General features: G+C 44.0%; 1 protein-coding gene across 4 annotated transcripts in view; it reads right to left on the reverse strand.

Annotated features, from left to right (window-relative positions):
- Positions 1–11,855: 11,855 nt before the first annotated feature.
- The window catches only part of ap3b1a (adaptor related protein complex 3 subunit beta 1a), a 49,728-nt gene continuing 43,731 nt past the window's right edge, over positions 11,856–17,852 (reverse strand). For all 4 annotated transcript variants that reach the window (XM_029125012.2, XM_029125014.2, XM_029125011.2 and 1 more), the window contains exon 27: positions 11,856–13,005. In XM_029125012.2, the coding sequence (XP_028980845.1) occupies positions 12,852–13,005 (154 nt within the window). In that variant the 3' untranslated portion in view covers positions 11,856–12,851. The remainder of the gene's footprint in view (positions 13,006–17,852) is intronic.

Raw genomic sequence — 17,852 nt, forward strand, 5'->3', positions numbered from 1 at the left:
CTACTATTAATTGGATACCCAATATAAAGGCCTGAGATAATAACAACGGTGAAGCAAGTATGGCTAATAATAATCGCCTATTTTAATTGATTGATCATCTTTTACGTAACATGAAAACATTTGGACAACTGGCTAAATGTGGAACGATGCCTTTTGCTTGTGTTGTGACTAGGCTATTTGACACTTAGCTCAGACATGAGTCTCTTAGTCTGCTCTGTCAGTGTGCTAGAAGTTTCTCATATATAGCCAGCCTCTCTTCCCTATGCACCATCATCGTTATCATCACCTTCTAAAAAGTGATTACTTTGCCAATACACGCTCGCCCGTTTCACACTGATGTGTATTTCCCCGGGTAGGCAGAAATGGATGAGAGATTTGGAGAGGCTGAGGGAGAAAGGGAAAGAGGGGGAGGGGAGGAATAAGAGGGAGAGGGAGAAGACGTTTAGGAGAGCAAACATTTTCAAGGTCACGCGGTGAACTGGAACGAGCGCGAAGAGATGCATGGCGAAAATAGCGCGTTTTGACACGAGCGCGCGGTTTGATTAAAAGGCAAAGTAATGGGTTTAAACACACGCCACGAGCATGCCGCCAGAGTCCGTCGGCTTTTTTCGCAAATTACTTAACGGTGCAGTGATGGAAATAAGATTGTAATGTTTGGTAATGGAAAAGAAAGCCCATATTCTTTTTCTGGCCTTCTTGTTTTCTGACATACACAAAATAAATTACCCAAGCTAATAGCCATGGCGCATGGGATTTTTTCCCTCTCCTCCCTGAAGCCTTCGGAGGGAATTCCAACGCGTTCCTTGTGGTTTCATTTTACATTCGTTATCTTGGAACAATATTGGTTAAAATGATGAAACATCAAACACCTAATGTAACATTAACAGTTGTGACTGCTGAGAGAAATGGTGTGGGTTAGCACAAAAAATAAGTCAACCTTGGAAACAGGAGGCAGGAGCCTTGTTATAGAGCACGTTTAAGTATGCCTAATGGTGGAACCAGACGCTGGGAACCATCGTGAGTAGAACCTTCCGACCATAACAAAAGGGGCTGCAAAACAAACTGTGGGATGATTTAATGCTATGTGCGTGGGGAAAACGACCCAGGCCACATTAGGCTCCAGAGAAACGTGCTAATAGGGCGTAGGCTACCTGGTAGGCTACTGGGAACGCTGCCAAGCACTAACAAAATACTAAAACGTAGGCTATCTGTTTATTATGTAGGTTATAAAAAGGCTGCATGATAGGCAAAACGTAGCTAACCAGATTTACAGGCTGCAGAAGACAGACCAATGAGATATAGCTTACATAACAAGAGGCTATTGTGCTTTTGACATCCAGTTCTATGGAAGCCTGCAACCTGACCAGCCATTTTGTCCCCTCCTCTCTATCGTTTGTTATCCCTTTCCCTTCTCTGTCCATCCCTACGCTGTGTTTATCCTGGAACCACCTCTTCATTGAGGCACTTAATTCGCCTCTAATTCTGCGTGTCAGAACCGTGTTCCCCCCGCTGTCCCGCCAGCGGCCCCTTGTCTCCCCGTTTTCAACCCTCTCGCTCACTTTCTCTCTGCAGCGCTACTCAGCCCAATGACACAAGGCAAATTGCGTTTAATAAATTAGCTTAATGGATCCGGCGATCGGTTAGCGGCAGCGATGTTTCCTCTGGTTAAGCAAAACATTTATATCCTCCACATTCCTCTCTCTCTCTCCCTCGGGGAACCGGGTTTCTGGAGATGCACGTGGGCGAAATGAGGCCCAAAAGGACCCAAAAACCCGTCTTTTGGTTGTGGAACTATTGGTTTGCGTTGTTGAGCTGGGCTATTTTGTTTGTCCTTATTCAGTGGCTCTGATCTACGACAGTCCAGCCTTTAGCAAGATGATGGTAATAGGGCCCACTTGTTGACTGACTAATGTGGTTTTGCATAAATGTTTAATGTTGCTCTGCCAAACAGTTTGGATGCTTACATAGGCTAAAGTGAGAGAATGGTTTTAATTACGTGCACCATTAAATCATCCTCATTACCATCGTCCTTATACCCATCGACAGAAGGCGATCATCGAGGAAGAACTCTCCTTTTCAAAGTGACCGTCTAACCTAGTTGCTGCGTCTATGCTGTGGGTTAAATGTAAATAATGAAATAACGTTATAACGCACATCCATCTCTCCATCCCTGCCTCCGTTGTCTTTCTCCGGATCTCCATCTCAGTATTCTCTCTTTTACTCCGCCTTTTATCCCTCTCTCTCTCTCTCTTTCTCTCTGTGTCCCCACCTTCTGTAGCTTACCTCTCTTTCTATCCTTTACGGCCTCTGCATGTTTGGTTGCTCACAACAATCTCATCGGACATTATTGATGTTACAGATGTTATAGTAATCAAATTATCGGCGTGTGAAGGGCCTCCCTGTCACTGGGGCGCCTGATGAATTACTGTAAAGGTCACAGCCTGCCACGACTTTATGGAAGCGCTCTCTGGTTTGCACAGCAACGCTCAGGTGAGTTCCTCTATGGCCGCCTGTGTACCGCAGAAACATTTCCGTTCAGGTTAACAGGGTTTCCCTTCCCAAGGGGCGGAGGCGGAGGAGGCCCAAGTTGTTCCTGTATCGTCTGCCCAGAGATCGTTAACGACCACTTTAACTATTTGTATAACGATATCGTTTCGGAGAATCACAGGATACATGTGTCAATTATGGGCAGATGTAGAATTCCTTTATACACATTTCAAAGGCTGAGTAGTAATGTATTAAATCAATTGACATGATTGAATAGTTTAGCAGGAGACACTTCTTTTTCAATCTGCCTGGCTATGTTTCTTCTCCTATTAAAAAAGTGTTCCCAGTTTGAAGTGACGCCCAAGCTTTACCTGAGTGAGAAGGCCGCTGTGCATTGCCTTGGTGAACATTAGACCTATAACTCCCGATTGTTGTCACTATCCACAAAAATAGTAGACAACAAATGAATAATTCTGAACCAAAAATAACAATATTTCACGCGTGTATAGGCCTATGCAGTCGTTTCGGTTGGCTCGATCTCTGAAGCGAACAATATTCTGAGTTGATTAGCCAATTACGGTACTTTTAATTATCCTGTTATATAGATTGCTGAATTAATTAAGGAACCTGTCATAACAGTGGCGGGTCCGAGTTTGATCTGAACGGCCTTTTCCTCATTAACGGCTGTTTTTATAACTGTCTTTTAAAATCAATTTATATAGCCTAGGAAAAAGTCTCTCTAACCATCTGAGCATCCAAATATTTTGATAGTCTCCTGACGCTGCACCTGACATATCCTCTTGGGAAATGTGCGCCTTTTCCCAACAGACCACACGTGGGTCCCTGTATAGTTTAGAATTCTCATAATCTCTAATCCAAATCAAATGTGGCCTGGTCAAAAAGAATTACGAGAGATTGATTTATTGTTAATATAAGACAATGCATTTTGTGTCGGAGATAACACAATAAAGTCAGTCTTAATTTCATTGTGGTACCTAATGTGCTAAACAAACAACCAAACAATACATTCAAAATCAAATGACTGTAAGTGCAGATGGCTTTAGATCATGAAAAGTTACATTTGCTTGGAATAGAAATCTAGTAGTTTCAGACAAAATGTATCACTTTTTCGTATTTAATAATAGATCAATCAATTAAATAAAAATAAATAAAAGCTCAATTTGGTGGTTTCCTGGTCACAGTTAAGGAGTAGAACTGGGCAGGCAGCGGCCATTATTTAGCCAGGCCACCAGTCCTCGAATAAAGGCCCTGATGTCTGGCTGGTATATATTGTGTCAGAGAGAGGGGGAGGAGAAAACCAGGCGAAGGAGATTGAGGCTTTGCCACTGTCACTCTCGGCCACATTAATCCACACGCAATTAGGTGTCAGAGCGCGCAGGGCTTCTCTGTTTGATGATAGCCTTGGGCTGCGCGGGGCCCTAATCAGGAGAGTAAACTCCGCTATATTTCAATTTGGGAGAGCGCTCTTCCGCTAAGGGAGGCCCTGGCACAGCGATAAATAAAACGCCCATTTACTCCACCGCCTGGTGGAGACATCCAAACTGCAAACCGCTCCAAGCCTGGTCATCACCAAGCCCCCTAATCATAGCCTACATTTAGAGGCCCAACATAAATCACACAATTGTAAACACTATGATCACAGATTTCATATAAACGCCTAGCGACAGTATCAGTATCCGCTTTACATTGATGTCGTTATGGAGAACATGCTAGTCCAGATAATGAATCATTTTCAATTTTAAAAGAACACATAAATATGAAATTGACATTATTCTTAGAAAAGAAGGCCTCTGTTTATTTTCGCTAGTCCGTTTATAAGAGCTTTGGTTTTAGGCAATAGGCTAGAGGGCGTGATAAGTGATCAGATTACAACTATTAAGCACAGTAATCCCTGGTATTATGACACATCTGTCATTAACTATGCAACACAGTATCTACCCAAGTACCCTGGACTCCTTTCAAATGTTAACAAGCATGTTCCTGATCTCGTTAAAGTGTTAATTGTCTGAATATAGTCAATTTATATAATCCCATTGGTTTCGCTGCTGCCCATTCAATAGGTTACTTCTAAGTATCTAAACGGAGTAGATTTGAGTGAAGTACCGCACATAATCTCTATTCAAATATTTCCATATGACAACTGCTTACAGCCACTCCAATTAAAGGCCAGTCACTTTCTATTTAAGTCGGTTCATAGAGAACCGGGCTGGTGCGTGGAGGGAACAATAGAACACTTTAAAGTGCGTTTTATTTTAAAAAACCGCTGATCGACTGGACAGGAGTCGTCTCTAAAGCCTTCTAAACAGCAGGCCAGGGACCTCAGGGGGATTAAGGGGTGGATAGGGAGGGATGGTGTCCAAACTGTGCTTTTTCTCTCTCCACAGAAAAGTTCCTGACTGTGCCGTGCGTGCTCAACGCTGTGGAAATGAGATGCGCATTTAAATGTGAGAGCTTGAGCAAGTCCACCGCCTGTGGCCACTGCAGGAGCTGGTTGCCCGCGGGTTAATTAATTGGGCCTGAATGCGAGCGTGCAGGAGGAGCGGCCAGCAGCAGCCAGGGCTTGATAATATACATCTGTGGTTTCTAGGAGAATCATTCAGTCGCCCATACACACACCCCGTCCCCGCACACAAGGGAGGATTTTAAATAGGAAATTAGCATTCAGATGAGAGCGCATGCGAGGAGGGAGGCACTGGGATGGGAGGCCTCGCGCCTCCGAAAGGAGAGGGAGACATGCATGGACATCACGCACACTCCGATGACATCTAACCAAATATCCAGACCGTCCGTGATAAAATTGGATTTTCCAATATAGTTTTTAGTAACCTTCTACATGTAGAGTCACTAAATCTGCCATGTTCACCACATTTAATAATCTTTACTCACAATTAGCCTAAAATGGAACGAAAAAATACTTTATACGTAACTTGTTATAGGATCCATGGAAACATATATTTTGTAAACATGTTAAATCATTGAATCAACATATTTGAAGGGTCCATGGATTGTGGATCTCCTCAGTACATTTCTGCAGCAAACGAAGTTAGGTAGAAGTGTTCTCAGTTAACAACGAAGAAAATCAAATGTGTCTTACATCAACCCATTCCATATGGTGAAACAGAAATAAATAGCCAATTCCCTTTCTCATTTGGTGCAAATTAATTTATTCAGTACTTTTAGCATCGACTTTGCACCTTTTTTTTGCTTTTACACACACAACTGGGTATCTCAGGTCAGAGCCTTTCCAGCCCTAATTATCTGTAAATAAGACCCCTAATTTAAAAGCAATATGACCGATTAACCCAAATACATATTGTCTAGTTGTGTCTTCTTCCCTTTGCTATGGCCTTCGTAGTCTATAAGGCGGAGAGTGAGGAAGAGGCAGATGCAAAGTGCTTGTATAGGCCAGGCATGCAGGCTACCAGCCACTCCACTCTTTGCTTATTGTGTAGCTTCTGTGAAATACAGGTCTTCATTAGGGGCCTGCCTGGAGAAGAGAGCCGCCAGGGGCTTTTGTAAGCGTGAATCACAGAGGTTTATGTCTTTTGTGTCGCTAATACTCCACTATGTCAGACAGAGTCTGTTTTAGTACAAGCCTTTATGGGCCCAAATTGCTCCTGAATTGGACAGTCAAGCACTTTAACGGCACTCACCTTCCACTCACCCCTTTTAACTAATTACTTACATTAACTCATTTTAACCTGTCAGGGGCCTCGTGCCTATCTCCTTGCTGCTTGCAAATAAATGATGGTTGCAGTAAATAAAGTGCTTGTGTATGTGGGGCGCAAAATGTGTTTACCTCGGCTTGAATCAACACACTCAAGCTTTTTACCTCGCCATCCTCGTTAATGAAGCCAATCTCCGTTTGGACTGCGTTGATCACTCTTTAATGCACTTCGCTGGTTTTTACAGTGCAATCAAACGCTAATTAAGAACTGGGGAGGGTGGTTTCTTACAGGAAGCAATCATAAAGGCATTCTATGTTTCCATTGAGCATTCACTTACAGGGAGGAGAGGAGAAAAGCAGAATGCACCTGGCTGAATGTTGCTTCTCAAGTCAATTGTTGGGTAACAATTTACATAAAAATCTACGTTATAAAGAGGTTTATAAATCTATTATAAAATGATGAAAAAGTTAATATGCTCAACATTTACTGGAATACGTAAATATTTGCTAATTTGCAAAGACAGTGCAAAACATTTGAACATATCTTCTGAGACTGGTCTGTTCTATAACTATGGACATTTTCGTTTCTGTGTGCGTGTACCCAAACGTGTGCGTTCCACCCCCCCCCCCCCGCCCCCCCCCCCCCCCCAAATCAACGGAAATCATCATCCCCTACACCAGCCTCCACACAGCAGATAGATAAATGTGCGAAGCTCGAAAAAAGTAAAGTGAAAAATCTAATGAAAGCCGGAATGTGTGTGTCATCCTAACAAGGAGCTGATTGAACATTTCTGAGAAGGAACATGAAGTTCATTAGTCTCCACGCTTCAGAGCAGCATTTAAAAGAAACTTCAGTGCAGAAAAAAATCTAATTACAATAAAGGAGAGAGACAATAGCTGTGAAGCATCAATTTAAGCCTAATCACCACAATCACCATCCCCAGGGGTCCGGCGGTGGCACACGCTGATGGGTTTGGGGGAGAAGATTGTGTTTGGTGTGGATGTGGCACTTTCCACTTCCCTCAAACACACAGTATTCATCACATCCTACATTGCTATCGCTTTTCTGTTACTGTTCCACTTTATCTCACTAATGATTAAAATGAAAGTATTCTGCTTTGTAATTTGTCTCTGGATTGACTGAATGTGTGAGTTATTGTTTGCAAGAATTTCTTTTGATTTGGTATCATACTGGATGTTAATCATTAAGGAAAGAAAATACAACTACATCCAATTAAATACAATGTAATTCATTAAAAGCAGATAGATGGTTGGATGTATAGGTAGTGAAAAGACACCAAAACGAAAAGACATCTGAAGTAAGGGCACTGCCTGTGTACAGGTAGTGAATAAATAAACCATTTGGGGAGGTTTCCTGTACAGAGTAAGTTAGTAAGACTAACACAGGATACAAAGACATTCCCATTGAGACTTAGTTCAGGACAAGGCTTATTCTGTGACTGGGAAACTATGGGCTGAAAGTGTAAAGATCTGCTTATGTTCTGGTTCTATCTGGTCCCACAGACTGGATATTATTCAGAGCTGTTAAAAAGTGCAAGCGTGATAGTAAAGGTGTAGAATTGGAGTGTGTGCGTATGTGTGTGTACATCTGTATCCCCCTGTCATCAGTTGAGGAGAGCAGAGGGAGACACTGTGGTTAATGAGAAGTGCCTTCCCTGCTCAGGTCAGACAGCCGTTTTCCTTTACTGTCTGTCTGGGACCTCCTCTATACCTCTTCTACCCCCCAACTCTCCTTCCTCCCTCCCTTTGGCATTAAGACAGGCATTTCCTTGGGACACCCTGCCCCATCCACACATATCTTCCTGCATGCCTTGCCTTCAGGGACAAGACAGGCAGTTCTTTAACTGGGACCCCCCCCCCCCCCCAACTGGTCCCTCTACACTGTCCTCAGACAGACACCATGAAGGCTCCATATTAACAGGCCCATCATGTCGCTATGCTGCCACCCTGGGAGAGCGAGAGCGAGGGAGGGAGCACAAAATCAAGCTGTCACCACTGAGCAGAGGGGAGAGAAGGTGGGCCCCTCACCCCTCCCCCACCCCACCCCACCCCTAGCCCATTATAGCAGGTGCCAACCTGGGATCACACACACACAAACACACACACACACGCACATACACACACAGAGGCTGCACACACATCCACACTCCCAGTGTATTAATGCCTACAGTGCAAACCAGAGGGTGTGTGTAAATAACAACAGAGTTGATGCTGTACACTGAATACAACATCAAGAAGGCCCAGCTATTCTCCATATTGTTTTCATTTCTCGTGCTACATTCACCACACTGAGCCACTGCCTAGTTCAAATTAGGAAGATGGCTTCGATAGAAGACATGAAGCTGTTGCCGTGGTGATGTGATAATCACAACAAGATAACAAACAGCCCCCGTCGCCCGGTATAATTACGACTGTAATGTTTATGTTCCTGTAATCAGTCAGATCATGTAGCTAGTCAGATTAAAACCATTATCAATATAACTAGAGGTATGTCAGCTATCATGATTCAATTTAGCCACTCACCAAAAATACATGTTTATTTTATAGGGAGGGGAAATAAATAAATATCAATATGAAATAATTAACAACATTAAATTGCTACTTAGACTGCCTGTCGTTGTCCAGATTGTATTTTTAAAATTGAAATGTAAAAGAAAAATGTTCCATACAACAAGTCGGTCATAGTTACAGCCGACAAAGACAATAAGCCCTCCAATATGTACAGTGAAGTACCACCCATGGGAAGTTATTTTCTTTCTTTCTTATTTGGACAGATTCATATCTGAGCTATGTTCCAGTCACATTCATAGATAAAGGTCACCCAATTTAACAAATGACACAAAAACATTCTGACTTTGAAACTATTTTCCAATTAAAATGAACATGAACACAATTTCCTTATGTTGATTAGCTAAGTAAGTAAAAAAAAAAAATGTAATCCCTGATATCTGTTTTAATGCGCTAATCTTGTCTCTATGTATTGAACTTCATTGTTTGTAGGCCCCATTCCTCATGTAAGATGTCCTTGAGCGTCTTGAAAGGCATCCCCCAAATTAAATCTATTTATTATTATTATTAGTCCCCTACATTTACCACAATATAAAATGGCTGAAATCAGAAACAGGTGCACCAAAACAGGTGCAAATGATTAGAAAAATCATTAGAGAGTAACAGAAATTAGAAACTTTTATGCATATCTGGTCAGGTGGGAAGGACTTGGGTTCATTTTTGAATGAGTCAAACTTCTTGGACTCAAATAATACGGCTTAGAAAGTTCTCCCATGTGTAGTGGCACAGAGGATCACAGGTTGGTGGCCTGTGTGGGCAGGCAGACTGTCTAGTCTATTGGCAGTTGTAAGCTGACATCAGGTTCATGAACTATGCCTACCGTAAAATGTTTACTGTGGTTCTAATATTAAAAGGGGAGAATTTTGATTGATTGATTTATTTTAAGAAATAGGGTAGGGTCAGGTTGAAATATATATTTTACATTGGGGAGGGTGGTGCATTTTTAAAATTAGATTGCAGGTGTTTGACCAGCTCCCGTCCCCAATAACTAACTGTTATAGAAATCACAACTTGGAACATTATTAAAAAGAAGGAATGGCTTGGTAGGCCAAGATATGCTCAGCGTAATGAAGGGAAGAACAAACAAACTTAACTCCAAGAGATTGTTGTGAATGTGTCAGCCACTACCATCCTCAGACTTGAACAGCATAACTACAGAGTTCACTGCAAAACCTTTAGCCTAAGAAACAGGATGACCACAATTGGCTAAAAAGTTCCCAAAACAGGCTGCAGAGTTCTGGAAAAGGGCACTTTGGACAAATGAGGTAGTAGTTAACATACCAGATTGATAGCAAGATTGGAGGAAAGAGGAACTGCCCAATATACCAAAAATGATCTTTGATCAATGATGGTGTACAACAGATGTCATGCCAGAGTAAAGTAATTTTTTTCACAAAACAAAAGTTCTTGTAAAATACATTATGGAGGAAAATGCTGTTTCTTTGTGAGTAGTCATTTTATGAATCATGGTGAGACAGGGTGAGGGAAATGACCTTCAAGTTCGCATTTTTAATCGATTATTATAGTTCCACAATCAGGCCAACCAGTAAAGCTTAGAAAAGGCTAGATCTCAATGGCATTATACATCATTCACCCAAGTTCCCTAAAAAACTATCCCGAGGTGTCTGGGTGTCTGAGACATCGCAGAGAGGACATACTACTACGTATGTAAGCAGAGACCGTTCCATAGCTCTATTCCCAGGGTTCATTGAGGGGGACAACCAACATCCATAGCAGATGGAACGTCTTCGGTTAGAACAGACACTGTCGAATGGCACATGTTGTTAGAACAGATAGAAGGGCCCATGTGTAACAACAAGTAGAATGGCCTATGGTACAATGAATATGATGGATAATTCTCGGCTAAACTCAAGAGTTTCTTATGTTATGTTAGAACCAATAGAATCATGGGTTGTGTTGCTGCCTAATTGTGTAGTTCCATTTGGGACAGGGGAATGGTGATTAATGGTTGTTTGTGAATATGCTGGCTGTGTCCAACACATTCTTTCCCCTCTACCCGAGGCTGGGTGTGTGTCTGCCTCAGGCCATTCCCTTTAATGTGACATAAAAACGTCACCAAGCCTGGAGTCTAAGAGCTCCAGATTTATATGCCTGCGTGTGTGTGTTTAACTCAGATGGAGCAGTAAGTAACGGCTGCAGTAGGCCCTAAACGGCTTGTGTCATAATGGCAGATAAAGCCGTTTTTTTTAAACCGGCAGCTACAACACCAGCTCTTGGTGTGGCCGGGGGAAAACAGCACAATATGTTGGTGGGTGCAACTATCTTTTAGTATTCTATTCTGAAATCTTCTGTATTGTTGGCATCTAGAGGGGTTGAGGGGTGCGTGTTGCCTGCCATGCTGTTTCTGGGTGAGCTGGGTACAGCTGGCGGGGGAATGGGCATGTAGAGAGGGGTGATGGATGCTAGCGGTGCAGCAGAGACAGATGATCTACCAGGTGTTGTCTGCAGCCCTCAGAGACACCTCACTTATGAGCCGGAAAACACAGCCAGACGTAAAGCACCAAAAAAAAAACCCGGAACACACACACAGCACACCTTATACTAATCCAACCCACACAAACAAACCGAATCACAAGACAATAAGTAACACAGCAACACATAAGTAAAAACTCACCAAGTAACCTCCAACATATACAGTCATGTGAAAAATGACTTAGAACCCCAGGAATGTCCCCTTGTTTTTTTGTTTTCTTTTACATACCTGGAATCTTGAATATCTCACCAAAATTCCAACCACACTTATTGATAAGGGAAACCCAATTGAATAAATCACACGTACAAAAAACTACTTTTAAATCATTTATGCAATTAAAATAAACTGAAATAAACAATTTAATTACAGGGGAAAAGTTAGTATACTACAACCTTTACCATCCCATAAAATGGCTATAATTACAGTAACATGCAACACAATAGGTGCAAATGATTAGAAAAACATTTGAGGAACTTGGGAGGGTCCAGCCTTCTATTAAGATTAAACAATTTGTCTGGTTTGGTCTTAACCATATGGGTGTGTGGTAAAACATCAGGCCTAGATCAGAAGACCAATCAGAGGCCCTCAGAAGAAAGATTTTTGATGTACACTATTCATGGAGGGGTTAATAACCATTTCCCAGCTATTCAAAGTATATAATTCCAAAGCCTGACCGATCATCTACAAATGGCGTCCAGTCCAGTCCACTGGCAGGTTGTCCCACCAAATTCAGCCCATCGCCTTTATTGCCACAATCAATGTTGAAGAGCTTGAGTCATCTGACAGAAAGCAAGTACACAAACATGGCCTAGATGGGAGTCCAGGTCTCTTTCCAGGGTGTGTACAAACTTTTTCATGACTGTCACCCAAACACAAGAACCCAATACTCAAATTATCCCCACATACCACTATATTCAAAACACTGCCACCGACAAAAGACAACCACTGTTCACATTGGTTTTAATTCATTCAGTTGTTGTCACCAAAATCCAATACAAGATCTGACTGCTGAACTCATTTTTGTTACTCTGAATGAACATTACTTTCTTCCGTTATAAAGGCACTTCCCAGGTGTTGCTATTTTGGAAACAATACAAGGTTTCAGAATGGATAATGCACAGTAAGTGAGAAAAGGAATTTCTTTTGTTTTACACCACGTTATACAGTGTTTAGCATCATTGCAGCTCACTCGCCCTGGCTTTTTGGCTATTTAATATTTTTAGAGGTTTCAAATCTTGACACCTCTAGAGAGCATTACAGAAATGAAGTCTATTTTCTTGGCACAAAAAAAACAAATAGTTTCTGGGGCTGATTTGAAAAGCCTTTTGACTGTTGAAATGAAATAACAGTGATAACAACAGAGGCTCACCACGTACAAAACAAACGTATGGTATGATGAGTGTGTGTGTGTACCATATGAGAGGACATGTAAGCACGTGGAAGACAATCCCCTTGCCTGCATTTATAGGTGAATGAGAGCGAGATAAAGAAAAATAGAAAATTGTAACCACTACATGTCTGTGAGAAATTGTGTCCCTGACAGCAGTGTCTCTCTGTGGGTTGGAGGACTTCAGGCTGGGGGGAGTCAGGGTGCTAGGCCTGTGCCAGGGACTTTTTCAGGTCTCTGAGCAGCATGGATCCCATGACACTCTTCTCCGTGTTGATAGTGATCACAGCTGCAGAGGACTCCCTCAGCTCCACTGTCACCAGCAGAACAGCTCCGCTACAGGCAGTCTTACCAGCAAACCTACAGTAAACAGGAAATGGGATACAGGGTTACGTGGGCCGACTGGATGCGGTGTTGTCACAAAAACTACAAATCAATGTGTGTACCCGCTGCCTATCCACACGCTCGCACACAACCCTCAGAAATCCTCCAGAACATTCCAGAACATCCCAAATCCTGTAATAACCCAGTGCTAGTGAGAGGGTGTCTGAGAACAAGAGGGAGAGGGTGGATGAGAGAAAGACAGGGAGACAGCAAAAGATGGAGACAGACAGATGAGAAAGAGAGATGGACAGTCGGTCAGTCTATTATACAGCTGACTAAAAAGCCATTAGGAAGGAGACACACCCCTTTTGTCAATCAACACATTCAACCCCTTTCCCCAGAGAGGAGGAGGAGAGAGAGTGTGTGTGTGTGTGTGGGGACTTAGGGACCAAGGTGGGGGCCCTTGAGGAACAGATCGCTCAGCCTAGTTTCCTAGGATACCAGCCCACAGACAAGGGACCATTGGGCACACATGGTGCCCATTGAGGGTGCTAACAAGAGCCAGACAGAGGCCCCGACCCGGGGTGACCCAGCCCCTCTTCAGGGTGACAGGCCTGGGCTGGGCCCCATCTCCCTCTCCACTGTCCCCTCTGGTCCCCTGGACTGGAGCCCCACGTGGTTGACAGGCTGACACCACCCAGCCATCTGCCTGCGTTTAGCACTACATCCCAGGGACAAAGGCCCCCTGCGGACCTCTGGTTAGGCCTGACAAATATCCCACAAAGACCTGCTCTTAGAACTGAACCCCCCCCCTCCAGACCTGACAATACCCCAATAAAGAGCCCCATATCAGATAGAGCTGGAGCAGAGCTCTATAGGAGCTGGCCTGTAGGCAGGACAAGGGGCCACAGGCTGGCATTGTCTCCATCTCAGGGTACTGCTAAACGACATGACCACCAATTAACAGTATGGAAGGAGGACGCGCGCATCTGTACAGCCGTGTGTCTAGCTATGCCTCTGGGGGGCAGCTAGATTACCATCAACAGAATACAGCTCTCATAGTCCCCTCAGACTTCATTACAATATTAGCCACTTCAACAGGACACACACTCCACGGAAAATAAAACCAATCCCCCCGCCCCTTCCACCGCCTCCCCCCTCCCCGTCCACTGCCTCCCCTGGTCCCGTCCACCGCCTCCCCTGGTCCCATCCACCGCCTCCCTGCGCCCCGTCAACTGCCTCCCTGCGCCCCGTCCACCGCCTCCCTGCGCCCCGTCCACCGCCTCCCCCCTCCCCGTCCACCGCCTCCCCTGGTCCCGTCCACAGTCTCCCCTGGTCCCTTCCACAGTCTCCCTCCTCCCCCTCTACATTCTCCCTCCTCCCTGTCCACTGTCTCCCTCCTCCCCGTCCACCGCCTCCCCCCTCCCCGTCCACCGCCTCCCCTGGTCCCTTCCACAGTCTCCCTTCTCCCCATCCACTGTCTCCCTCCTCCCTGTCCACCGTCTCCCTCCTCCTCGCCCAACGCCTCCCCTGGTCCCTTCCACATTCTCCCTCCTCCCCCTCCACATTCTCCCTCCTCCCCATCCACTGTTACCATTATACCATCCACGTTCTTCCTAATCGTTAAATATTGTATTATTTCCAATTGCTGAAATGCTGTGATCTACAGTACGCCAAGCATTTGTGTAGGACTAAATGTCCCTTTGTCAAGGCAGCAAATGGCTCAACTGTAAGACCTCTGCTTGTGAAAAGTAGCACTTCAAATATCTTTTACACTTTTGTTATTTATCACATGACATCATGTTATTGCAGCCCTTCCTCCCCATGGTGTCCTGGGCTATAGCCTCTCCAGCCCAGGGTAGGGGTGTGTGTATGTGGTCCCTGTGGCTTTGTTAATGGGTTTAGGATATAAATCTATCATTTAATCAGTGGTTTAACACTAACACTGCCTGAAGGCTTCTCTCTGAGGCTGCCCCCCCGTCACGGCAGGTCAGGGAAGAGGGTGTTTAATTGGCCACTGGTATCTTTTCTGTGTTTTTTTGTACATGTCTGATGGCAGTTTGAACATTACTTTGTTATATACACCTTTTGTTGTTTTGCCTCTGTACCCCAGCACTTTCAAATGACACAATTAATCAAAAGTGGATGAATTCACATGTGTATTTTAGTAGTCAAAAGGTCTGGTCCTACATTGCTAGTGTGCAATTATTAAAGCAAACATGTGACAGTACAAAAGGTTCTAATTACCCTAAATGTGATGTAAATAGGGAAACAATGTATAAAATGTATGTCATTATCAAACACAATATGGATGCATTTATTTTCCGTAGAGGCTATACTTCTCCATAGACACTGTAGTATTACAATGAGAAAACGTGTGTAATATTCAAATGCATTGGGATCTCAATGTAGTTCTGCACAGCAGGCCTCAGGATTCCCTCTCTAACACACACACACACACACACAAGTTTGAATGGCTATCCTCATAGGGACCAGAAAATAGTAATAATCTTAACCCTAACGTTAACCTAACCCTAATCTAACACTAACCTCAATAAAGTAACATTTATGCCTAAACTTTACCCAAAACTTAACGAACAACGTCTGGACCTTAAAGAAACCCCAATTCTAACTCTAAAATGAATTGTAAGTTTGACCCTAAACCTAAACCGTGAGCCAATTTCTTCTGGTTTTACTATGCTCATTGGGACATTTGGTCCCAATGAGTATAGTAAGACATATAAAACACACACACACACACACACACACACACACACACACACACACACACACACACACACACACACTATATAGATACAGTAGATATAGAGAGAGAGAGATGATATAGACAGATGAGAAGTCTTAACCAGGTCATTGGTATGCCTGGGCTCTCAGCAGCTGGGCGTGTGCAGGGCTAAACACTGGATTAATTGTAGCGTATGAAAAGAAAAGCATAACCCCTGGACTTAGAGAGGAGGGATTGGCATCGATTGCCAGGCTGCCGCTAAGCATCACTCTCCAATTATCTGTGATTCTCCTCAGTGGAAAGAGCCTCCCTATTGCCATCTGCCTCCAGTACACCTCCCGCCGCCGCCACCCCTCCTCCCCTCCCTCCCTCCCTCCCTCCCTCCCTCCCTCCCTCCCCCAACCGCCATGCAAACACTAAGTGGGCTTCACCTTTACACAGACCCCCAGGCTGGGTCAGGAAGAACAAGGTTCATTTTGCTACCCATCACTACCAACTACTGCAGCAGAGACTTTACACCGTCAATGAAGCCTCTGCATTGGATTACTACAGAGCGTTCCCAGGTGCTTAAAGCAATTGACACAGTGTGGATACAGTCCACCCAAGACTCCAGGAAAACATTAAAGCAAACATTAGACGAAAACACGACCAGGTGTTCGACTGGGTTTTGTTGGCGGGTCAAGCCAAACGCTGCCACGTGGTCAGATGCGGACGGGCTGCCGGCAGAGCAAGTCAAGGCTCCGCCTGGTACCAGACACTGACCCGCCAGCGTGCTCGGTGCCGAGGGGGCGGAGCTTAACCCAGATTCTCCGGCTGTGTGTTCGGCACCGAGGGCCCTGGAGCATGGCGGTCTGCTCCCATCAGACAGATGCTCGGACCTACTGCCATTAACCCCCATTAAAGAGCCGAACACTCCACAGGACGGAGCCTTACAGACACAGAGTGACCACACTACACGCCACCGGCCACTAAAGACGGGGAGAGGGTGTGTGTGATGGCCACTACAGAAAGGTGTGTGTGTGTGTGTGTGTGTGTGTATAGAGGTGTGTGTTGACGACTACACAACAGAAGGATGTGGAGGGATAAAGATCAGTCCATCTCACACCGACAGATGTGTAAACTAGTCATGAGAACGGACACAGACTCACAACAGTGTTAATGGCTCTGGACAGAAATAACCTGAGTTATTGCTGTTACACTGCTTATTATTTAGTGAAACCTTCAGCATTTAAGCTCACAAAGACAAAGGAAAGTGTATGCTGCTGGATGAGACAATCAAATGAATACTCATGATTGGATTATAGGGGCTCCTCAAAGATGTTTACGATTATTATGATTAATACAATTACCAGGGAAAATACTGAACATCCTCATTAATTTTACACAAATAGGTACATTTGTATTTCATTTAGATCAGTCATCACCAAATGGCAATAAACCACGATACATAAACAGATGATATTGAAGCAAAGCGAACATATAGCTTACAATTCCAAAGGTGCACTTTTAAAAATGAAGGTCTCTAACCAACCAATGCATACAAATACGATCAAATTTGCTTTCAAACGGAGTGAAAAATAGACCAGATTTATTCTATTCCCCCTGTTTAGACATAAACAAGAACAGCTTTTTCTACATTTGCTTTTCTGCTTGATTTATTGCCAGCCTCCTTTCCAGCAATCAACTGGGTTGTGTTGAGGCGGTGGTTAGGTTTTCCTCTGTTAAGGGCTGTTGTTCAAGAGAAGCAGTACTGCACCCTGCTGCCAATCACTGGTACTGCATGGTGGAGAGGGGCTGAGGCATCGACTGACACACTCACACACAGGTGTTTTTCTATCCTTGTGGAGACTGGAAACCCAGAAATCCATGTGTCCGATGGCCCAATCCTGACCCCAACATTCACCCCAGCAACCAAACATTCATGTCTAAACTTAAGACGGCCATATTGCCCAACACTAACCTGTAACTTAAAAGCAACCCCAATTCTTAACACTAGCCCATGTTTTAAGTTTCTCCCTAAACCTAACCCTCTTAGCTGGAAATGTGATTTCTTATAGGGGGACTGGCTAAACACTCTATTTCTGGAGTTTTACCATCTTGTGTTCATCCACATGTACACATAAACCAGGATTTCACG

The sequence above is a fragment of the Esox lucius genome, chromosome 14, assembly GCF_011004845.1.
Source record: "Esox lucius isolate fEsoLuc1 chromosome 14, fEsoLuc1.pri, whole genome shotgun sequence".
NCBI classification, from domain to species: domain Eukaryota; kingdom Metazoa; phylum Chordata; class Actinopteri; order Esociformes; family Esocidae; genus Esox; species Esox lucius.